The 24693-nt window shown below is 45.0% G+C and overlaps 1 protein-coding gene across 3 annotated transcripts; it reads right to left on the bottom strand.

Moving 5' to 3' along the window:
• Positions 1 to 11458: 11458 nt before the first annotated feature.
• cfap221 (cilia and flagella associated protein 221) lies at positions 11459 to 24680 on the bottom strand. 3 transcript variants are annotated; one of them, XM_084667801.1, is made up of 24 exons: positions 24592 to 24680; positions 23836 to 24006; positions 23559 to 23659; positions 23277 to 23363; positions 23085 to 23180; positions 22742 to 22842; positions 21725 to 21828; positions 20837 to 20996; positions 19865 to 19994; positions 19310 to 19436; positions 18934 to 19042; positions 18725 to 18812; positions 18100 to 18189; positions 17791 to 17895; positions 16878 to 16965; positions 16429 to 16523; positions 16226 to 16306; positions 15323 to 15430; positions 14693 to 14827; positions 14322 to 14480; positions 14080 to 14177; positions 13185 to 13283; positions 12852 to 12968; positions 11459 to 12604 (listed from the first exon to the last, which is right to left on the bottom strand). In XM_084667801.1, exons 2-24 carry the CDS (start codon positions 23957 to 23959, stop codon positions 12469 to 12471), a joined length of 2538 nt encoding a protein of 845 aa, XP_084523927.1. In that variant the 5' UTR covers positions 23960 to 24006; positions 24592 to 24680; the 3' UTR covers positions 11459 to 12468. The 3 variants fall into 3 exon arrangements, 2 of the variants coding, with proteins under 2 accessions (XP_084523927.1, XP_084523928.1); XM_084667802.1 differs by lacking the exon at positions 24592 to 24680 and adding an exon at positions 24543 to 24587; XR_014724735.1 differs by lacking the exon at positions 24592 to 24680 and having other exon boundaries at positions 12469 to 12604; positions 13185 to 13330; positions 23836 to 24536.
• Between the last annotated feature and the right edge of the window lie 13 nt (positions 24681 to 24693).

Here is a 24693-nt window from a genome sequence, read left to right as displayed (position 1 = left end):
CCCCTCATCCTTTATCCATCCTTCTGACTTCCATATAAGGTTTTTCAGAAAACATTCACATTCATCACGTAATGGTAGGCTACATCACACTCACCAATCATATAGAATGGATCTTATTGAAACGAAGGAAAGAAAGAGAGGAAAAAACTAGACAAAATTTTTATCTGAAGACTCGACCGAACAGTATTCTGATAGGGCGCTTAGGTTTCTCTCTCTTTGATTCGAAGCAAAAGCACTTTGTGTGGCTCAGACCCCCGCCGAGACTATTTATAACCCAATCAGCTGAGTATTCACACCATTTCCCTATATTTCCGAGCTGCTGCTGGTGATAGCAAGGTCCCGGCACCTCCAGAGGACGACATCTGACGGCAGCCTGATCACAACAGCAGCAGGTGGTGGCCTCTAAAGAGAATGAGCCCAGAAATAGACGTTTAATTATAATAAAGGATCAACATGTTTGCTTGTCATGGGGCCCTGTGGAGTGATGCGTCCCTCTCTTACTCCTCAAAAGTTCTCAAATCGAGATACGATGAGAAACACCTGTGTGATGCTGTCGAAAACGTTTGATTTTGTGCACTTTCTCTCACAGTTCGTGGTAGGGCGGTCCAACCCTGTTCCTGAAGAGATGTAACTCCTGTAGGTATACACTCCAACCCTGCTCCTGGAGAGATACCTTCCTGTAGGTTTACACTCCAACCCTGCTCCTGGAGAAATACCTTCCTGTAGGTCTACACTCCAACCCTGCTCCTGGAGAGATACCTTACTTTAGGTTTACACTCCAACCCTGCTCCTGGAGAGATACCTTCCTTTATGTTTACACTCCAACCTTCGTACTGGAGATTTACTATTCTGTAAGTTTATTACATTTACATTTAGTCATTTCGCAGACGCTCTTATCCAGAGCGACTTACAGTAAGTACAGGGACATTCCCCCCAAGGCGTGTAGGGTGAAGTGCCTTGACCAAGGACACAACGTCATTGGCATGGCGACCCTCTGATTACTAGCCCGATTCCCTAACCGCTCAGCCACCTGGCTGCCCTTTATACTCTAGCCCTCATCCTTGAGATCTACAGTCCTGTTTCTGGATAGCCAATCCACAAGCACACACAGGAGGAGAGTGACACAGTAACAACATGTTTTAAAACAGACGGGGCAGGCGAGCCGGGGGGGGGCACTCAGACTCAGGGTCACCTGCCGAGGGAATCCTGGTCAGAGCTGGGAGAGATATGAGACGTGCACAGCTACAAGGTGTCGAAAGAAAACAGCGACTGACCCAGACAGTACACTCTCCAGGTAATTTGTTGTATTTTATCGACGCCTTCGGTAGGGGAAATAGTATGTTCTGCTGAGTTTTCAGATACCCGCTTGTGTGATTTGTGGTGGCTCCCAAAAGCACGGTGCAGGGAAAAACGGACTATTTATCATCTTGATGAGGGATAAACAATCTCAACCTGACATTTCCTCTCAGCAGAGTTGAGGGCTTCAGAGCAAATTGAGTAGCGAAAGCAGACAGGCAAATTGCCACATAGGGTATGCTACTGCGCCATACATCAGCAACCGGCCATTACAGTCATAAATGACTGGGCTAATGGCTCCGTCTTCACCAGGGTCGGTCAAATCAAGAGGCTGACGGCACAGAAGCCGTCATCTGACTGTGAGCAAAATCTTTGAGAACATAATGACAGTTTTTGCATAGACCCTTAATGACGTACGTACAGTCCTAAAGGGCTCTACAGGTCCCCCAACTGTCCGCATCACACCTGACAACCTGCATAAACCCTCACAAAATACAAGAGAGGTGAAATACTTCCTGGTACTTGACCTTTTCTCTGGGGAGCCCAGTTAATATGAAGTATACAGTACAGTGTATATTGAACACAGACCTAAGGAGAAAGGCAGGTTTTGAAGGGCCTTTGGTAGGACAGTTCCAGGTCCCTGAACCTTTTCTCAGACAACAACACACCGTCTCCACAGGCTCACCTCAGCAGAAGACCAAACTCTTAAATTGCACCTCAGATATCTGAAATAGAGAGACAGCCCGCTGTTTACAAAGTGCATCATAATTCCCGAAGGTTTGACAGGGACAGAGAATCGTAAAGCCGAGACTTGGGGCTGCTTGTAGTTAGCTATGTTATAAATCAGAGAATAGGAAATTACTTTGGAAATGAAAGGGTGACAAGCGGGGGACTAGCCACCAAATAGCCTCACACTGCCTGCTTGTACCTCGGAACAGCAGTCAATCATCACAGACCAACACACTCAAATCAACCAGACAATTTAGCCCGCTCCCAAAACGGCCCTGGTCTAATCTAAAGTGTAGGCTAGCCTGAGACTCTTTCATATTTCGATAGTTAGAAAAAAAGAGGAAGGACAGCAGGTATGATGGATCTCTGGTTGTGGTCGTCCGCAATTGGAACTCACAATCAAATCAAATCAAATCAAATTTATTTGTATAGCCCTTTTTACACGCAAGCATGTCACAGAGGGCTTCACATACGCCCATAGAACTGCCCCTCAACCAACCTAAACCCTCAAGGAAGACAAGGAAAAACTCCCAGAAAAACTCCCAACGGGAGAAAAAATGGAAGAAACCTTGGGAGGAGCAATTCAGAGAGGGATCCCCTCCTCCAGAGACGGTTGGCAAGAGAGAGGAGCAGAACACAAGCTAAACATAGTCATACAGTGTCAATGGGTTTTAAAACACCAAAAATCCATTGTTCGGCTTTATAGACGTTGGATGGGACCTGGAAACTCGCTGTTGACCGTCATGGAGGCTGGTTTCCGGTTGACGACCTGGTCCAGCGTTGGTAGACCGACGACCAGGCAGGTCCTGACAGCTCAGACCCCCCACACCACAAGGGATGTGTGGGGGGGACAGAGAGGAGAACAGGGATTAGAGAATGCCAGGAGCAGCTAACAGTTTCAGTCGTAATAGAATGAGATCCCCACCGGTCAAGTGTGGACTAGTGCAGCAATTTAACAAAGCTAAGAGGGTATGTGATGCAGCCCCACACACCAAGACAGCGACAGCCCCCCTTGGTTGGAACATGAAATCCGTTCCAGGGGAAACAACTCTAAAATAGGTTATATTTATACGAATAAGGATGAAAACAACCAGCCCCCCGTTGTCTCCAACTAGTAAACTATAACAATTAAAATATACAGCAACGGAACTATTACAGTAACAATATACAATAACAGGTTTACTTTATTTGTAGCATTTAAATGGGCAGTGTGAACATAAGCTAAAATTACAATTTAAAAGTTACATGTGATACACACATAGGCAAACGCACACCCCAGGTTTACATAGAAAGTACACACATTTAACAATCATAGGATTGACTAAACAGGAACGTTTTTAATCTAGTTTTAAATGTCGAAACAGTATCAGCCTCCCTAATTGAGACAGGTAATTTGTTCCAGAGAAGAGGTGCTCTATATGAGAACGCCCTACCTCCAGCAGTTTTTTTCTTAATTTTGGGTATTACCAGATAGCCGGCATCTTGAGATCTTAGAGTCCTTGCGGGGCAATAGGGTGCAAGGAGACCGGAGAGGTACAGTGGTGCCAATCCATGTAGAGATTTGTAAGTTAGTAGTAAAACTTTGAAATCAGCTCTGGCTTGGATAGGGAGCCAGTGTAAAGAGATAAGAGTAGATGTTATATGATCAAACTTTCTTGTTTTTGTCAATAGTCTAGCAGCAGCATTTTGTACCCGCTGTAAATTTTTCAAGTAGGTAATTGGGATAGCATAACTTCCCATGTCACCTCCTTCCCTCAAACGAATTCATCTTATTTCCGTGACGCAAACACAGCTATGAAACGGTCCCTGATGCATCACCTGCTCAGTGATGGATTCCTGTGTGAACCCCCAGACACGTCCTTCCTCCACACTGTCAGAGAAGCACCACAGAGCCCCAGGCGTTGAAGAGGAAGAGGATGTATGATGAGTTTCCTGTTCCTGTTTAGCTGTGAATTATGAATTTTAATAACAAATGAAAAATGCATTACGGGGAGAAGCGTGAAGTATGAGTGTGTCTTCCTGGGGTTCAAAATGAGCCGTGTACTGAGACACCAGGGACCTCCTCGACCACAACGTTCGCTACGACGGGCGGAATGAGACAGCAAGCAGGATCAGGTCACCATGACAACTCAAAATATGAATCAGAGACGTCTGGCCCAACTGCCGAAAGCCATCGGAGATGGATTTGTTATGAGAACGCAATAAATGACAACAAATTTACTCTGAGAATAGAAGTCTACACTGAGAAAATGCACAATATGAGTTTGATGGGTTAACAGATCTGGTGTTCACAGTTTTACAGAGCAAAACATATAATCACTGATGTGTGTAACAAGATAAACTGTTGTCTTTTTCCGTGTAGGTAACACACTAATCAAAACCTTTCACCACATCCACAACCATGTCTTGGGGAGTCCTCGTTTCCTGGAGGGTGCTTTAGTGCCCTGGAGCTGGAGTTAGTTTGCTGAAAACTGAATCAAGCTGCTCCTGTGGTGACACGTGAGGACTGTCAGTTTGGCCGAGGGCTTGACAGAGTCACAGGGACTCACTTGCTGTCAGACACACTCAGGGGGCTACGCGTCTCAGCTGGGAGCCGGGGAGAGAAGACTGATCAGGAAACAAAACAAAACTGAAACGAGCAAACTGAACTGGGGGCAACTTTGTAGTTGGTTTCACAGAATGCTGGAATGAGATAGCCCCCTCTGTCTCTTTATCTCTATTTCTATATGCGTACAGTCGTGGCCATACGTTTTGGCAATGGCAAATGTTGTGTTTTGCAAAGTTTGCTGGTTCAGTATTTGGAGAAAATGTTTCTATAGAATACGGGAATACAATAAGGCACATTTCAGATTTTTAAAAGTTTTTGGGGGGGCGAAAATGTTCAACGTATGTGCAAATAGTCCCCTCTTTTACAGCAGTCAATATGCTCATTCAGAATGATAGATTGATTTCACTTGACTAAAACTAGTTTACACTTTCCCCAGTGCTGATGATATGACTTACTGAAATGATGTACTTTTGGCCACGGCTGTATATATACTGTACACATAGTGTATATACCGTATATCTACTTTATGTTCAGTTCTACATGCATTTTTATATATATTTAAAAAAATCTGCAATCTAGGTACAAAAATAACAACTTTTGATTTATGTGGAAATTAAGCACACGTCAGAGCATGATAAATAGAATATCGACAGAGTACTTCTGTAATCATTTGTTCTAGAATACGAGTTTTGGTTCTGGAATGGTTCTCATCAGTGGTGCTAATGAGCAATCATGCAAAAATATAAGACATAGACAGCCTGCCATTAATACTGGTCCTTCGAACCTCTGCTCCTCACATGGAGGTGAAATAAAGCATGCTTGGATGTAGAGCTGGAAGATCCAAGCGGAGACTTTGCCTGAACAAGCGCCAAGACTCCCAGAGCCAAACCCGACAGTGGTCCCCCATGTGAGCAGGCTGCCCTGCAGCCTAAATAAGTGATGATCCTCCTGAAAGGCTTGGTTCTGGAAGGCCCGCGGGTCGCTCTCGACATTTGTATGTTTGGAGCAAACTCTACTGCAGTTGCATCCCATTAGGGAAATGTACGTAACTTCTCTTCCAATATCCCCTTGTCTACCCTTCCAGGGGAGGAGAGTCTATCACAAAAACGCTTTTTCATTAATAAATGTCCATATTTAAATCACACAATAGTTACTTGGCTAAAACTAGATTGGCTGTAGAGAATCTTATGGTACGGTGAATTGCCCTTCCCCTATATCTGTAAATTAATTAAATGGCTGCCACTGAATCTGTAATAGTTAAAAAATCAATTTATGAATAATAACATGCTTCTAAAAAATCAAGTTACCAAATAATCAAGTTACCTGACAACAGTATTTTGCTTGTCGTTCTTCTATTTGTGTGTGGGCTAAACGGAATACAAATTTCGAAATTATAACACTGTGCTAAATTCTGTTCCTTTAAATCTAGTACCTCAAGCATTACAACTGTGAAAATAAAGCCTTAATTGACTACCACTTAACAGATTAACAATTAACCATTTTAACAGACGCTTGGTGGAAAGTGTTCAAATTCACACAGGTAAAATACTGTTCTGTATATGGTAGGATGTGCTTGGTACAGTGAGGATTTTTTTTTTTCTTTGTGGCTACAAACTATGAATGTATACCATGAAAACTCAGCTAGATCTGCCTTGAGAAGGATTCACAGCCTGGGGACAAAAATACATCCATTTGCAAAACCTACTGGGAGAAACAACAGTGAAATCCTTTCTCCAAGGAATGACTTGAAATTGTACATTGAGATAATAGGTGGGTGTGTATCTCTGTCTATCTTTGGCAAATGGAATAAAATAATCCTTGAGGTAATGAGAGGGTGAGGAGGGCTGTGTTAATTGCCTGCTTTGAAGTGATTATCCAGGGCAGTGTTGGAGGGAAACCAGGAACTACATCCCCAGGAACACCACCTCTACTTCCTGCCAAAGACCAAGGACAAGGTCCTCTTCCACGGACATACTGACAGTGAGGCTGAGGACAGAAAAATGTACACTGGAATAATCACAGACAGGCAGACACAGCCAGAATGATCACTGACACACAGTGAAGCAAACACACCACACATAGAGGGACACTGAGAGAAACGTGTGTGTAATCAGAGTCTGACTGACAGACTCTGCACCTCAACGTAACGTTTTTCTTTTTCTCCAGTTACTAGAGGAGACTCCTGAAAGTTTGAATGACAGCCATGTTTAGCTCAGATTGACCAGAGTGACATTCCAGAGATGTGAAGAGCAGAAAACTCTGTAGGACATGATCAGTACAGCAACACAAAGAAGAGGGAAATCTGAGGTCTATTAGGGAATCCTGTTAATCTATTTTAAAATACGTAGCCTATACAACAATCCTCCGACCATTCACTGCCGCATGTAATTTTGTGTTGCGTTTAATCTGCATCCTTGATGATTTAATACCCCCAATAGAAAGTAAACACTACAGCCGAACTGTTCATATGTACTTTACAGCAGCAGCATTGCCTGTGTGGTCATGCCTTGTGTTCATGTTTTAAATCTCCAGTACGACTATACATTTTTTATCCCCCAGTGCTTGGCTGAGTTACAGCCACGGGGCCATAGAACGTTTGAAATGAAGGAAATAAAAGGCAGTGTTGGCATGGTTACCTAGCTTGAGCAGGGAATGCATCAAATCGTGTGAGCGCTTGTCTGATTCACCAAGCTCTTTGGCAGGGCCCAGGGTATGACTGCGAAGGCCAGAACATCATCACCCCTTCTATGACACAGCTAGGTAAGAAAACAATGAGTGTGCACACAAAAACAATGCTTGTTTGGCAGAGATGGGAAGAAAATAAGTACAAATATGTTGTTACTGTACTTGAGTTGATTTTTACGGTATCAGCACTTTACCATTTTTCTGAAAACCTTTTACTTAAACAGTAAAATAGGTGGTAGTAATGACTACTTTTTTTTTATGTCAGAGCCCACACTTATTTACTTTACAAAAAAGTGTAGTCAGTGCTTCAAATTTTACCTGTCTTTTTAAACATGAATATCTGTAATTTTATTTATACTTGAGTGAAGGGTGTATGTACTTTTGCCATCTTTGGTCGGAATGTAGATGTCAGCCGTACTGAATTACTGTGCTTTCCCATGGCAAAGTGGAATTGTAAGTTATGTAAAGGTTCATCCAGAGATGTTAAAAGTTCTCCTGTTTAATTATTAAAGATTCCCTTGAGGCTTTGCTGAGGCCTGTAAGGAAATAGGTATAATATCATGTCTCAAGTGAAATCTTTAAGTTCAGTTGCGGAAACAAAATAAATTATATACTAGGCCTATATACTGTCATACACACTCTCTCTCTCTCTCTCTCTCTCTCTCTCTCTCTCTCTCTCTCTCTCTCTCTCTCTCTCTCTCTCTCTCTCTCTATGTCTCTCACACACACACACGCACGCACGCAAACTCACGCACGCGCATAATTGTCTTAACCGCGCTCCACCCCACTCCCTCAGAGTCGTCCATGTGACATCCTAACCCTGAACATATCTCAATGAAATAAACCTGGCGGACCAAGTCAGCCATTCTCATTAATCACATTTCACTTCAGAGCAGGAAAGTTACGACGGGCACGTTTTATTAGGCAGGGTTACCGGGAGGCAGCAGGGCAATCAATAATTCATAGATAAATAATATGTTGATCTGAAGAGTGCGAGAGTTGGCCACTACGCCCCGCATGGCCGAGACTGGGGATGTTTGTACAAGAGGTCACATATTTTGTTAGTCAGAATGTGTCACCTGATAGATCGGTTACGTAAAGGCCACTCGCGCTAGCCACTAGCTTGCTGTGTCTTTGCACAAGAAGTAACAAAAGGTTTACAAATATTTTCGAAAAAAAAGTCTCACAATTTTTTCTCACAGCTGGGTCAAAACCTTTTTCACATCTGGACCTAGGTGTTGTTGTAGCTATCACTGATCATGTCTGACACACCAACCAAACCATCTCAGGTGACTAATTTGTCCTTGCCATATATGACCTAAAGACGATCATCTGGTTAGAGTTTCAAAGCTTTTCATCACATTACGATGACCGTAACCCAATGTTGGCCCACGGGGCAGTGTGGCTGTAAAGACGTCCAGGACAGGGTCTTCTGGGACTCACCCAGCTGTGCTCTGATGTATAGTTTCCCCCTGCCTACACCGACCTACTTTCTTCAGAGAACCTGAGAATAAGCCTGAACAACTTCCATTCCCCACAGAGTATCCCCACCACTCACACATTTATACAGGCTATAATACTGTGCCGTCATAGGCTACTATCAGTCATAATTTCAATGGTTGAATCTGCATTCAATAAAATGTCAACATTTACTCATTCAGGTCCCTCAAATGCAAGATGTATTCATTTAATATTTCTTCTTGCCATGTAATGGTGAAATTAATTGGATCCATCACTTTTGCGATGCCATCATTCATTCCTGTGGGTTACTTCAGGCCTACACAAACACTGACAAACACTGCTATTGTCTCTCTCCTCTTTCTCTCTCTCATCAGATCTCTCCTTAACTATCTCCCCTTTCCTTAGCTCACACATTATTTACTGTTCCAAAAAGCCACTGGGTGACACTCTGATGACCCCCCCCCGGGCGTCTCCGCCCCGCCCCCGGCCGGAGACGGACCCTGATGATGAGGATGAAGGTGACCCTTTGAGGATTCTCCACCAGCTGTGCCGCCGTCATTTTGGCAGATTATTTCCATTGGTGCATCGTGGCATGTCTGTACTCGCGATTAATATCCACGGTTGAAGAGAGGGAAACAGAGGGTGAGACAGAGAGAGAGCGAGAAACAGAGAGCGAAAAACAAAGAGAGCGAGAGGAGGGTGAGCTGAGAGAGAGGAGGATGGGAGGGGTTGACAGAGAGAGGGGGAAAGATGGTGGAGAGACATATAAAGTGAGAAACGGTACAGAGAGACAGGGGGAATAGAGAGAACAGATATATAGATAAAGAGAAAACTAAAACCTTGATAAGATTCTATTTGAATCAGTGACCGGATCTGCGTCGTTCGTGCAGCCTCGCAAGCAAGAAAATATGTGTCTACGTGTGTGTGTGGTATAGGTGTGTGTGTGGGTGCAGTGTATGTGTCCGTGCGGTTGATGTGTGTGTGTGTGTGTGTGTGTGTGTGTGTGTGTGTGTGTGTGTGTGTGTGTGTGGTGGATGTGTAGGGAGATGTGTGTGTGTGTGTCAGTAAGGCGCTGTCGTGTAAACTGAGTCGTGGCCCAACAATGCCAGATAAACCCTGCAAGCAACACACCCAGTGGGCCATCATTAAAAGCTCTTGCCCTCAACCCGGCAAATCTCTCAGCAGTGAGTTCATGGCGAGTGAACTGGACTGCACTGTACTCTACTGTACAGCAGGGTGTGCCAATGGTGTCCTACTAATGACTTCCTTTTTTCTCCTCTCAGATTTACCATCCATCCACATTTGACCGGCGCGCGTACTCACATAAGCTACCTGACAGCAGATTTGTGTGTTGTGTGAGCCGATGTAGGCGACGTGCACTGCCAAACGCTAACGCCCGCTAACGCCCGCTAACGCCTCGCTATCTCTCCATGGGATAGCCTTAGAGACACGGGCCTTCGGAGAACACTGTAATCTGGGGTTGAGATTAAGCAGGTCCTATGTGCTTAATCCCCAAGCCTACTCTGATGAAACCCAAGCAGACTATAAACCACAGCTAAATCCCATATCCCAATGCCTGTTTTAATTGAAAGCTTTCTATAGCTGTGCTACACTGAGAACCTTGTCATTATGCCTGAAAACACACATGTCAAATTACTGATGCTGAGCAAATGTTAAGAAAACCAGGTAACAAATGGTCATATTTGTCAGTGTTTTTCTTTAAATCCACAGCTGTTCTGAAAAAAAAAAGATATTTTGGATGAAATCCATGAAAAGAAAGAGTGATGAATGATCTCCATTAGAACATGTTTCTTGTTCTTTGAGGTGGTTGTGCATGCACACTAAGCCATTATCTCAGTTTGCATCCATGTTAGGCAACATGCTGATGGCTCTACCGCCATCTGGTGGTCATTATGAGGGAACAATCAGCAGATGACATTTGTACAGAAAGCGCAAATCAGATGTGAATATTGGTTTCCACTTCAGTCCATTCAATCAAGTATATTTCCGGAAGTGCCCTTAATCCCATAGGGCTGTCTCTTCAACTGCCTGCGTCAGAAGACTAGGGGAAGCGTCTCTTTTTAAAAACCCGCCTGATTCCAATGTTTGCAAAGGGCAATTTGCTCACTTCACTGGTCCAAACAGTTGATAAAAGCATCTTACTGTAACAACTCATTAAGAGCATCTCCACGTATCACTACCAGCATGATAAACTCTGATTCCACGAAAATAATTTTACCAGTCAATCCAGTTTATGTAGATCAAGCTTTTCAAGCTTGTGCTCAAAGACAAAAGACAAAGGGACGTTCGCCCCTCTGTTTTTCTGGCGTAAATCCGTCTGCATCACTGAGGTGACGAGAAATACTCCAAAATCAAAAGCGACATATTCCTGCATGACTGGTCGTATTTTAAACTAATTTAATAATAAACTAAAGTTTATGCTATTGTTATTATGGTTATCAACACATCGACCAGAGTGAGTTGATAGCCTATACAGGAAATACCGAACCGTTGTATTTTTTTTATACTTTTAGGCAACAGGCCAATTCATTGTCACTACAATGTGAGACACAGAGGGCAGAGAACAATGCAGAGGGCTTAAAATGAGAAGTTTAGGGATTAAACCAAAATGTAATCCTGACATTTAAGAGAGTGAATATCCCTGTTCAACTAGCTAACTGACGTCATTGCGATTTTCCATTACAAAAAAAACAAAGTTGATCATATTGCACATCTGGTCAAATATTTAGTATTTTTATTTTTTTCTATAATAAATAAAAAATCTATGTACAGACTTGGGCACACAAACCTGTGCTTGTTCACATAAACACAAAAAGCATTAGAAATAATATTGACATTTCTTGGAAATGTTTACAGAAAGGATGCCTGTAAAGTAATCATCATCTTCATCAGACATGCGAGATGATATAAGACACAGATTAAATTGTTATCAGTTTTGCCCGTCTCCCAAGATGAGTGACTATGATGACTCATAAAGTCATAAACAGGTTCAACAGTGTCACAAAAGGAAAAGGCTGGTGGTGCAAGCAATTACAGTGAGAGTTGAACTGTGTCATATATTACTTTAAGATTACCATCCATCAACATCTAACATGAGTAAGTAAACCCAGTTCGAACCAAAACCTGGCCTGTGATCATGGTCTACTGTCACATCCAATGTGTTATTAAATCCTGATAAGAAGATAAACAATTCAATCTGAGGAAATGCAGTTCATTTTGTCATAACAGTCATCCAATCAAAAAGTAAAAGTACTGTACGTTTTCAAATGTGTCTGATGGTAGTTTTTCTATTGCATTGTGGGAAACAGTGTTTTGGGGGCCTTATAATCACCCCTGCTTAGACTCCCGAAGCAGCAGCAGAGACTAGAAGATGAGACGAGACATGAGTTGTATAACAATGTGTCCACTTAGCAGCCACTTTAACCCAAAGCTACATACAGAGGGAGATTTTAACCTGTGACCGCTGCAGTCACATGCTGTAACCACTAAGCTTCACCCAAATGAACAGTTGTAGGGCCACAAGGACAGAAACCATGGTAGGAACAATCCTTCTTCATATCCTATACAGAAACAGAACTATCAAATCAAATCTGATCAAGACAGAACAGAGATGGAGCTGGTTTATAGCAGCATGACTCCCAGGGTGTACTGTATTGTGGGTGAATTAATTAGAATCAAGCGTCAAACGTCATCAAAGTTTAATTGAGAGAGTGTTTCATGATGGAGAGCTATTTCTTGCTTGATGCAGTTGAGGGGCTGGCCCCAGCCACAGCCCAGAGCGTGTTGAGTCGAGCTGTCACCCTGGAGCCCAGCTTGTTGGTCTGACACCTCAGAGATACCTCCAGCTGCCGCTCTCGGAAGTCTCTGGGGAGGGGAACATCAAACACACACACATAGACACACACACAGAGACACGCACACAGAGACACACACAGACACACACGCACAAAGACACACACACACACACACACACACACACACACACACACACACATAGAAACACACATGTACACACAGACACACACAGGCATTACACCAAGGTAATCACCAGATCCAGCCAGGCATCCAGACCCACCCAGACACCCAGACCCAGCCAGACCCCAAGACCCACCTGGTGTCCTCCTGGTGGCTGTCCTTCTTGGTGTGTTTGGAGGGAGGACTCTCAGTCATGGGGAACGCTGCTCGGACCATCTCTGGGGTCAGAGAGATCCCTGCTGCGCTCTCACACCTGGGGGACACACCCCACAGGGCCGGCCAGGGCCGGGGCCAGGGGCAGGACGACCACAGGGCTTTGGTTACTGACTGGCAGTTTGGCTAGGGGGGGCGGAGGGCTGTTCTCCTGCCTCTCTAGGTGGACATGCGGGCTCTCATGCTCAAAGGGTTTCTGGAGGGATGTCTGCAGGGATGTGTGTGTGTGTGTGTGTGTGTGTGTGTAGGTGCTTACGGTCCATCCAGCAGGTCCAGCCTGATGTGGTCAGGGAGGCCCCTGAGGGGCGGGCCTGGGGCCTGGGCAGGGAGGAGCTCGCTGCTGAAGGGGTCACACCTGGACCACCACACACACCATGGGTGCCACAAGCAAGGTCATCTGTACTGTTTATAGGTTACATCATGTTTTACACTGCAGAAATACAGTATGCACACATTCCTATGTGTGTGAGTGGGTGCACGTGTGTTTACTTGCGGGCGTAACTGGTATTTATGTGTGTGTGTAGACACACACACACATACACACACAGGTCAGTTAGGGAACTAAGTCCTCACAATCGCAGCCTAAAATGAGTCATGTAACATCTTATCTGGTGAAAAAAACCCAAGCGAGGATTAAAATACCACCAGCAGACGAGCAGATATGATTTGAGAGTGTCTGGCTCCTGGCTACCATTCATCCAGCGTATGAACACAGCCCCTTCCAGAGTGTGGATCCCAGGACCTGGGAGGCTATAGACGGGCAGTATATCTTCACTATACACACTGCATTTCACTCAGGGCTTGTTTGGACACTGGTGAAGAACAGAGACGGGCTGGGTGAACCCGTGGTGACCCCTGGCTCGCACGTCCGTAGGCCCAGCTACAGGGAACAGACCCACTCCTCCAGACACGGAACATTCATCTTTGAATTTCCATTGGAGAGAGGGACACTGGCACTGAGGGCTGGATCATACAGCTCTATGCACCACAGATGAAGTCTGCTGTGGTGTGTGTGTGTGTGTGTGTCTGGTGTGTGTGTGTGTCTGGTGTGTGTTGTGTGTGTCTGGTGTGTGTGTGTGTCTAGTGTGTGTGTGTGTGTGTGAGCCTGGTGTGTGTGTATCATTGGGAGTGTAGCAGTGTACATGTTATACCTGCGCGGGACCCAGTAGCTGGTGAGAGTAGGGTGGTTGAAAGAGGCCAGGGCAGCTGAGGGGAACTCCTTCCAGGTCATGACCCCGGGGATCACATCCTGTGTGTGAACACAAGCATCGCAATGAGCTTAGGATCACAGGAGAAGCCGATCCGGTTCTAAGGAATGTTTCATTTTCAAGTCTACAAAGCAAAAAGGTTTGTTATGTTTGTTTCTGCAGGCGTTTTCAAGAATAAGTCTCACCGTTCTGTCTAGAAACTTCTTCTGGGTCTTGGGGGTGTGTACGCCCGCCACCTGGCTCTTCTGCACCGTGTACCTGGGCAGCGGGCACAGGTGGTACTCCGGGTCACACTCCAGGTAGCGAGGGGTCATCTTGAAGGCGTGCAGTCCAGGAGCTGGGTTCTGCACAACAGAACCCCCAACATCTCAAGAGTCCAGCCAGGGAAAAGTGTGTCAAGGGTAAAACCAATCACTCACGGCATTGATTCTTAGCTGTTATGATCCAGCATAGGGCGACTACATTATTCATGGGTAAAACCAATGAATCCAGGCTACAGGAGAGCACTGTGTCCTGGAAAACCCCTACAAGCAGACTGGGGTGTTGGCGGGCTTACAAAGATCCGTAGGGGGTGTGAGTAGGAGGGGTCGACGAGGGCCTGGGGGGCTGTGAAGGTCAGGCCGTGGGCATCCTGACACGCCGCTGTCTGGTCAAGCTCTGCGGAGGGCAACACGGCGGGAAGCAGCTCGTCCTGCAGAGGAGACAGGGAGGTCAGCGAAGACGCAGAGGACAACACAGAGCAGCAACTGGACACTCTGAGAGCAGACTTCCGCGCCGCGCCGCACCGGCGCTCGTCAGCAGTTGAACCCACTGTGCGTGGTAAAAAAACAAAAGAAAACAATGTTGTTAAACGTGCCACCCCACAGTAACTACTGGAACCCTCTGGCCACCCCCTATGAATATTGACCTGGTTACATAACTGCTCCTTGTCTGGGGCTGGGAGACAGGCAGAGACTGTGGAGGGATGAGGGAAGATGTGAGACCGCCCTGCCTGACATGTGTTTATCTAATGGGATCTAACTGGCGGGTGTTGACCTCTGAAGAGAGTTGAGTGATGTAACAGACATCAACCGTGGGAAAATCATAAAATCAGATCCATCCCATAAACACCAAGGTCATCCCTCTGGATTCTTATGTTGCTACAGGTCGCCGTGGTTACCTCAGGCCTCGGAGGGCTGTTCCTCACCTCAGCTCCGGTGCGCAGCGTCCTGGGGAAGCCCGGGGGCACGTGATTGGCTGCTGCCTCTAAAGGACACACTGGCTGGTAGCCCATGAGTTTGTAGTGTTGGGGAACCTAGGAGAGCGACACAGTTAACCTGGGTCACCTGCAGATCAGGACCACGTTCCAGACTGCTAATGTTAAAACTCTCACAGAAATGGCCCAGGAAAATAATAAGATATCAGAAACAAAACACATTTACAGAATTGAAAAATGTTATCAACCCGATTCCTGTCATGTAAGATAAATAAGGGGGTGTATCTCGAGGTCTCCCAAGAGCAGACATGGTGGTCTACCTAGAGCGGACATGGTGGTCTACCTAGAGCGGACATGGTGGTCTACCTAGAGGGAACATGGTGGTCTACCTAGAGGGGACATGGTGGTCTACCTAGAGGGAACATGGTGGTCTACCTAGAGGGGACATGGTGGTCTACCTAGAGCGGACATGGTGGTCTACCTAGAGCGGACATGGTGGTCTACCTAGAGGGGACATGGTGGTCTACCTAGAGGGAACATGGTGGTCTACCTAGAGCGGACATGGTGGTCTACCTAGAGCGGACATGGTGGTCTACCTAGAGGGGACATGGTGGTCTACCTAGAGCGGACATGGTGGTCTACCTAGAGGGGACATGGTGGTCTACCTAGAGAGAACATGGTGGTCTACCTAGAGGGAACATGGTGGTCTACCTAGAGCGGACATGGTGGTCTACCTAGAGCGGACATAGGGTCTATCTAGACGTCTACCTTGAGGGAACATGGTGGTCTACCTAGAGGGGACATGGTGGTCTACCTAGAGGGAACATGGTGGTCTACCTAGAGCGGACATAGGGTCTATCTAGACGTCTACCTTGAGGGGACATGATGGTCTACCTTGAGGCTGAAGAACGGAGCATGAGCCTGAATCGTCACGTCGATGGGCGTCACAGGAACTACGCCCAGAGCGCTAGGAGCCTGAAGACAGGAGCAGAGACGTGCAAAGTTACCACATCTCAGCCACCAGGCACGGTGAACAGTAGTAACATCTCAGTTCTAATGAGACACAGTGCAAGGCAGCAACAAACCAGCCCACTCACCAGCTCATATGCCATGTGTGGAGTGTTGAAGATGGGGAAGGAGAAGGGACGCACACTGCCTGAAGCACACTGAGGATCAAGACTCTTCTCCTCCACTGGAACACGTGTGGTGGGGAGAGGGAGGTGGGGTGTTAAGGTGTGGGGTTAAGAGGTGGGGTGTTAAGAGGTGGGGTGTTAATGTGTGGTGTTAGGGTGGAGTGAGGGTGGTGTGAGGGTGGTGTTAGGGTGGAGTGAGGGTGGAGTGAGGGTGGTGTTAGGGTGGTGTTAGGGTGGTGTGAGGGTGGTGTTAGGGTGGAGTGAGGGTGGTGTTAGGGTGGAGTGAGGGTGGTGTTAGGGTGGAGTGAGGGTGGTGTTAGGGTGGAGTGGGGGTGGTGTGAGGGTGGAGTTAGGGTGGTGTTAGGGTGGAGTGAGGGTGGTGTTAGGGTGGAGTGAGGGTGGAGTGAGGGTACCTCTCTCTGCTGTGGACTGAGTCTTCATGCTGAGGATCAGCCTCCTCAGACAAGCTAATCTGCTCTTCATGCGGCACCCAATCACAACCTAGAAACCATTGAATCACACGCATGCACACACACGCACACAAACACTTGATGTTCAGAAACACATGAACACCTGATCGGCATCATGTCTAAGACAGACCTCGGGGGTTCATCCCCAAGTTCCTCCTGCTTTGTGTTTCCATAAGGAAAGTGATGTCTTAGGTTTTTGCTTTTCTTGTTGATCCTCTGATGTCTTTATGTCTCCGATCGATTATTGATCTTTTTTTGTCTCTTTTATTTTTGTATCTGTCTGTCTCACTAAGCAGTCAAATTATGAAGGAGATTATCTCGAACGGAAAAGAAGCCGACAAACAATCCAGAAATCTGTGTCAAACATCTGAATACTATGTTTCAGGATAATCAGAATTGGAAGATGAATTGTTGCATAAGGGGTTCATGAGAAAACAAACGCACACATATTCTTTCACAATATTGTTTTGACGTATTGACACATCTATTATTGTATTGCGCATTGTGTAAACTGGGAAACATTTGCAAACAGTAAACTGGGAAGAAGGTCCGTGACAAATAGATAACCGCTGACGGTAAACAGACATGTTGGCTTGATTGTTTGTGTTCTGCTGTGGAACGCCGACACTAAAACAACTTAGGATGTGTGCTGTGAACTGTGGTTTACAAGGGAAACCTGTATGTTCAATATGACTGAGAGAAGCTGGCCAATGGAGGGACAGGAGTGAGAGAAGCCAGCCGATGGAGGGACAGGAGTGAGAGAAGCCAGCCAATGGAGGGACAGGAGTGAGAGAAGCCAGCCAATGGAGGGACAGGAGTGAGAGAAGCCAGCCAATGGAGTATGAGGGTGAGGTACCTTCCGGGCCACCTGCTGGAAGAGACGCAGAGCCTTAAGTTTGACCTCCAGCGGAGCGCTAGAGTCGACTCCCACGTTTAGCAAGCTGGCTGGTGCCTGTGGAATCTACACACACACACACACACACACACAACACACACACACACACAAAACACACACACAACACACACACACACAAAACACACATGAAACAACCGACTGTCAAGATATTGAACTAGATAGATGGCAGGTAAAGATGCCCAGGGCACAATTTACAAACGCATTTCAGATAGTGCCAGCAGTTTATGTGTGAAGCTTTTGGAAGCACACCTGTCCTGCGTTGCGTACAACCCTCCTCACTGAGAGCTGGAGCGGGCCGCTGGCACAGTCCCCCTCCCTCCTCCCCACTCCCTTACTGGCCTGAAACAGACACAAGCAGACATGCAACTAGGACATGGGCAGAAAGCAGAGGGATATAAACCACATTAGGGTCACCAGGAGAGTCTGAGAGAGTAGTTGCCCAGGCTCGGGCCAGAACAGAAGATTCCAAGACGGGATGCATGAAAGGAGTTTATGTCATAAATAAATAACCAAGTGCTTCTCCTCTCATGACCTAACCAAAAGATTCCCATAAAGTATAAAGTAGGTAAATATAGCCTTGTAAACAAAAGGAGAAGAGAGGGGGAGAGGAAGTGCTGTTAAGTGTCCACGAATGTCCTGCCAACTGTTCTGCTTTTCAAGAAGGCCAGAGACAAACACAGACAGAGCTTGGACATATTTTCTGAAAAGGGCCACCGCTGAATTTGAACATATCCTTCTTTTACTTCTTACTTCTACAATGAGACGTTATAAAAGTTTCATTTTAGCACCAAGTGGTATTTGTGCTATATATTAAATATAATTGAAGTAATAGAAATGTAAATCTCAATGGTTATCTTCATCATCTTCATCTTACCATATACTCATCATCTGCCATTTCCCTCTCCTCCAGAATCTGCATCCTGCTCTTAGCTGTTACGGGCTCCTTCCCAAGGTGAACTTGCCTTTATCAAAAACAGGCATTGTGTACCGTAACTTTTACACACTACACAGTTTGACAACATTAAACTTTGATGGACATATAACAAGTTATCTGAACATGCAGGCAGATTTATACACACACACCATCGGAGGTGATTAGACATCTCTTCCTGGATGTCTTGTTGAATCTTGTTCTTAAAGATGACAGCCTTCATCTGTCTGGTCAGGACGCTCACTTTGTTCTGGGACATGGCTTAACATCAAAACAAAACCCAATTCCAGTTTCAACAACAGACATAACACTCACAAACATGAACATGGACACGATAAACAGGAGTACTTAACAATGATCACCATAGTGACCAACTGGGATGTAGTGTTCTTTTGGGTGTTTGTTGGGGCAGTGTAAAAATGACAGTTACATTTCCAAACATTCTAAACCCAACCGCCAGCGGTGGAATGTTTGGTGTTTGCTGGACCATGTTGGGGCAGTGCGATCTGGCCTTAACAGCCCCCATACCATCTCTCAGGTCTTTAATGCTCATTTTGTCCATTTTTTTCTGAAGCAGTTTAGACACTCCTGTGTGAGTGGACAGATCTGGCATCTTCTGCAGGCACAGCTGGGCATCTCTGTGCTCCGTCACAGGCTGTAGCCACCAACACAGAGAAACACACACACTGTAGCCAAGCTCAAAAATAATAAAGTATGATCTGTGTGCCCTTGAGGTATTTATAAATCATTTTTGCAAGTCTTTCATGGGTGTGTGTTTTATGCTGTTTGTGAACCCCTAACCTAAGACAGTTATCTATCCTTATGTGAGATCACTATCCTTATCGATCACTATCATTTCACTATCATTGCTTTTCTTGAATTGAGTGAATACAGCAAGTGACAGTCAACTTGGAGGAGGACTGCATGTGTTGGCTTTTGAATGTTTTAATGCTGTACTGTTTAATATTTATACATGTTATACCCGCTGTTGATATCTTGGCCAGGTATTTCTTAAAACATATATTTATTTCATCGACGGGTTCCAGAAAGTTCCACAAAGAAAAAAAAAAAAACTTTACATACCTTTGGCTTTTCAGGAGTGCGTATTGACCTGAGCTTGAGCTGGGTTGTGGTCGGAGGTCTTTTGGGAGGGCTAGGAGGATGCCTCCCTCTGTCAGCTGACCTCACCTGTCCCTCACCCCTCTCCTTGTGACTGCAGCAGAAACATGCACACAAACAGCTCAATGCACATTCTTACCCACATTAGCTCATCAATATGTAACTTAAGTACATTAATAACTTACTGGGGCTTGGTTTCAAAGCTCTCCCTCTACACACAACAGCACTGTACTAAGAGGCTCAAGTTGCTTTTATTACATCATATTTTGAGGCAGAAGCAGAGAAATAGCAGGTATCGATGGCTGTTTTAATTTGAGTCTGGGGGAAATCAAACATGGAATTATTGGGTCCTATACGCAGCCATTGAAGGATTATCAGTCCAGTATCAGATTTCAGCCCGTTGGCCTCACGAATGATTAACTTCCCAGGGAGATAGCGCAGCACAGCCAGACATCTCCACTCTCTCTGATGGATTACACCTGCTTTCTCATGGGAACCAAATAAAAGACTAAAAAAAAACAAAAAAAAAACAAGAACAATCTTCTTATCAGCAGTTTATAGAAGCGTGATGGTAATACAAAGTATCAGGTTGAAGCGGCAACAAGGAAGAGGGTTTGATTGACCTCGTCTTAAAAACCCTCAGCTCTGACACGTTTTGGGGCATGTGCCTCGTAGCCCAAAGCGTAAAAACAGTCCAGTTAAATACAATAAAATAAGCTAAATACATTTTTTGTATATATCAACAACAAAAAAATCATACAGATGAAAATGTACTTAAAATGAACGGATTTTGTATATTCGCATATACTTAAAAAACTTTATGATACTGTAAATTGAACTTCTACTTTGTGAGGATGCTTTTAAGTTGTGCTCTTTTATGCGCATGGGGCTGTTGAGAAGGAAGCGGGGTGTTTGTTGGTGGAGCGAGCTGTTCACCTGATGGCCAGGCGCGGTGCGGAGCCTCCACTCACGCTGCAGACGCATGGCTTGGAGTTGAACTGGGAGAGCACCACCTGGAAGGTGAGCTGAGAGGTACCGTACTGAAACGGACTGAACGCCACAGTCAGGTCCACCTTCCCATTGGCAGGAATCACCCCTGGAATCAGACAGCGCTCACGTTTAAGGCCTCGTCACAACGGGATGCTTTTGATAAATAAATGTACGTTTAATGCAGGTAAATTATTTCTGCAGGGTTGATGACGAGGATAAATGACCACGCCAATTACGATGCGAAGGATATTGATGATTATTATGATGATGATAGTGTTAAAAAGGATGATGATGAAGAGGTCATTGATGATGCAGCAATGTCAGGTCTAATGGAGACCCTAATCAACCAGTGGAAAAATGTACTGTGCTCGTGTTGTCATTCAGAGAAACACTTTGAATATGTCCGGGAGTCTAGTATCCCTGCCTGGCAAGCGTCACAGTCGATGCCAGACACAAAATAGGGCAGTTCTGTTGCAGAACGCACTGTGTCCTTGCCTGCTTTCTGTCGTCTTGGCAGCTACACAATCTGAGCATGTCCACAGTGGAAAAACTCTGTCCAAACACAAGCAAGGACGATGAAGAGGGGGTGGGGGGGGCGTATATCAGGTAATGAGACAAAATCTGAAGGGCTGGTTATAGGTGCAGACTGAGGCAGGGACATAGGTTTGGTTTCGTATTTAGGTGAGACAGCTGTTTTTTTTATAACTGAGGATGAGGCCGTCAAATATCCTTTTCTTAATAAAAAGTGTGTGTGTGTGTGTGTGTGTGGGAGGGAGGGAGGGAGGGAGGAATCTGCTTCCCTGGAGTGGTGTGTCCACCTGCAGTAGCAGTTACCTGTGAGAGGCTCGACAGAGAAGGCCTTGTGCGACTGGAGGACGAACACCTGGAATTCAAAGTCTACAGGGCAGCTGCAGCTCAGCGGAATGACGTGACAGATTCTGAAAAGTGAAATCAAACACAAACAACATGGGGAACAACACAAGACCAGCTGCACACCACAAAGCTGACCACACATGAGGTGATCCGAGTCCAACAGTCTCTACAGTGAGTATGCCCTCAATCAGCACGGACTGCATAAATCAAAACCAAACACACATTTATGACGCGTTACATGAGCGTGATAACAAGATCAGTGTTTACTCTTCACAACAATCCCGGTGGTTATCACGTCTCCTGTTTGCTCCCCCAGGTGTAACCAGATAGTACGACGGTGACACAGAGCCAGTGAGCTGTGGGGTTGAGCCTAGATGACACACTGCAAGCAGGCCTGCCAGGGCGACAGACTCGAGAGCAGAGACGTGATCTCTAGAGATCAGAATGACTGAGCCAAGATGAGAGATTGGCTCAAAGGCTCTCTACTGTACTATGAGAATACAGTTAATCACTCGACATGATCGATACTACAAATCTACTGTGTGTCGGGGTCAATATGGTGTGAACTGAGTTCAGTTGATATTTAAACTGAAATTCCATTTTAATTATTGACGCGGGGCAAAGGCTTGAATAAAAAAATGGCTTTCGAATCGATTTATTTATTCGTCATGTCAGAGGAGTTTTGTTTTTTAACGTCCTTAACAGACAGAATGGAAATGAATCCTCACACTAAGGCAGTAGTCCAGACTTACATTTAGTCATTTAGCAGACACTCTTATCCAGAGCGACTTACAGTAAGTACAGGGACATGCCCCTCGAGGCAAGTGTCTTACACAACGTCATTTTGCACGGCGGAGAATCGATCCAGCAACCTTCTGATTACTAGCCCGACTCCCTCACCGCTCAGCCATCTGACTCCCTAGACTTCAGAGTGTGAGTACATGTATCGAACAGGTCCGGCATGTTCTGTTACGTCACCTCTCTCCCAGGGGAACAGCAGGGAGGCTGATGTGGGGGGGTATATGTAGGTCATCAATTACGGGGTAAGCATGAACTGGAATGACAAGATTGTCTTCTTCCTACAAGGAGAGGAACATAGCATGAGATAAAGCTTCCTGTGTCTATCACTCAGTAGGATCATGACGTGAACAGTCAATCCTCAAAGCCACCATGGACAGAAACATTTATTATAAACGTGACGTATAGGATAAACACCGGATATCCCTCTTGAAAACTCCAGCTGGGAAGATTACATGAACTAGCGGACAAGACGGTATGCACCCATGTTAACCAAGCATTGGTAAAAGAGATGGATTCATACCTTACAGTGAACTTGAATGCAGTCATAAAAATACCGCCATTCGTCAGGACAAAATTGCACTTTCAAAGTGTAGGAGAGTCCTGGGACTAGTCGGTACTAGGCAAAATTAGAGTGAAGGGGATTCATCAACATCAAAATCCACACTAATCAAGAGAATATGTGAAATTCATGACAGCAATCAGCCTAAAATACCTTTTTGGAATATGTTGTTTTAAAGTACTTGGTTTGTGTAGAAAGAATATGAATATTTATCACTTCAGAGGAGATGTTGATTAATTTCTGAGGGAGAGGGGGAGATGGGGAGAGAGACAATTTCATAACCATAGCTCATACAGTTGGGGAAAAACATCCAAAGCAATTGCAGAATCATGCACGCATCCATTTTCAAGTAATCAATCTTCAATCCGTAGCATGTCCTCATCTTCCCTTCTGCCATTCAATGGATGGTCGGATAAATCTCATTGTTTCACTAACCAATATCTTGCAGTAATCCTTCCCCAATTCAAAACCGCTGAAGTGCAGCTCTGAGGGTTCTGCATGGATTACACTGTTGCTCTTTAACTTGGTGCAGATTTCTGAAATATCAGAAGAGATGATTAAAGGAATTTCACATGTAGGCCTATATGTGACTATTTCTGTTTGACATGACACAAGAGAAAATCCTTGTACAAGGTCTGCCATAGAGGTCAATAGTTGTTCAGTGTATTGATGAGGCTATTGTGGGTTGGGAAAAAATATATATTGGTCTTACTGGTTTCTAGAAGGTGATTGGGAACATCAGCTATTTTTCTGGTCTCCTCCACTAGTTGTCCCAATGGGAGATGGATCTTCTTGCTGAAAGTTTCTGTAAAGTTCTCTGGTGCCGCTTGTGCCATCTTGAAACGAGCCTACATTATTGCCTTTATTATGATGAAAAACAGGGCTGTGGAGTTTAAAATAAACGAATTGTCATTAGGTAGACAGATGAATAACAATGTCACGAGCTAGCTAACATACTTCCGAAGGTACTATGAGCCTGAATTAGGAATACGATGTATAGTTACAGTTAGGCTTCCACCTACTAGTATTAGCACTATCGCTACGAGTGATTATCTCGCTACTGTACAGTAGTTATCTGAACTGCCCACATTATGAAAATTAATTTCCCAATCAATATTGGATGTTTAAACCGGAATGTTTTTATCTAGTCTGGTCTGTGTGTGTACACAGTGTTATCTACATATTAAAGTAGGCAGTGACATAACGTTTTTCATTTGTATTACATAGCTAACTAGCTCTACAGCTAGGTTAGCTAGTTGGCTTGGTAGTCTAGCTACATGAAAACATAACTATAACTAGATATATTCTAACTAAAACGTTAGCATGGCATGTTCTTTTTTAACTTGACAACCATGAATTTGTTGTATACAGATTTGATAGTACACACAAAATGCAAGTTTGTAGTTAAAGTTACAGTACTATGTGATAAGCAAGTCGAAGTGGGCTTTCAGTCTAGGTTAGCACGTACCTGTAGTTACATTCATTTTCAAACATTCTCGTTGCCACAGTGACGCTTCCGCGGGACCAGAGCGGGACAAGCAAGGGGCGGGAGAAGATCATAGGGGCGGAG

The sequence above is a fragment of the Hypomesus nipponensis genome, chromosome 12 (assembly GCF_054491055.1).
Source record: "Hypomesus nipponensis isolate SF chromosome 12, ASM5449105v1, whole genome shotgun sequence".
Taxonomy (NCBI): domain Eukaryota; kingdom Metazoa; phylum Chordata; class Actinopteri; order Osmeriformes; family Osmeridae; genus Hypomesus; species Hypomesus nipponensis.
This window is presented reverse-complemented; position numbering and strand designations above follow the sequence as displayed.

What these genes read in the sequence shown, in the direction of transcription:
- cfap221 (XM_084667801.1), bottom strand. Translation starts at nt 23,959, where the DNA reads ATGGCACAAGCGGCACCAGAGAACTTTACAGAAACTTTCAGCAAGAAG. An exon ending in CAATCACCTTCTAGAAACCA is followed by an intron (nt 23,660 to 23,835) that starts GTAAGACCAATA and finishes CTGATATTTCAG; the next exon opens with AAATCTGCACCAAGTTAAAG. An exon ending in CTCCGTTCTTCAGCCTCAAG is followed by an intron (nt 15,431 to 16,225) that starts GTAGACCATCAT and finishes TCGCTCTCCTAG; the next exon opens with GTTCCCCAACACTACAAACT.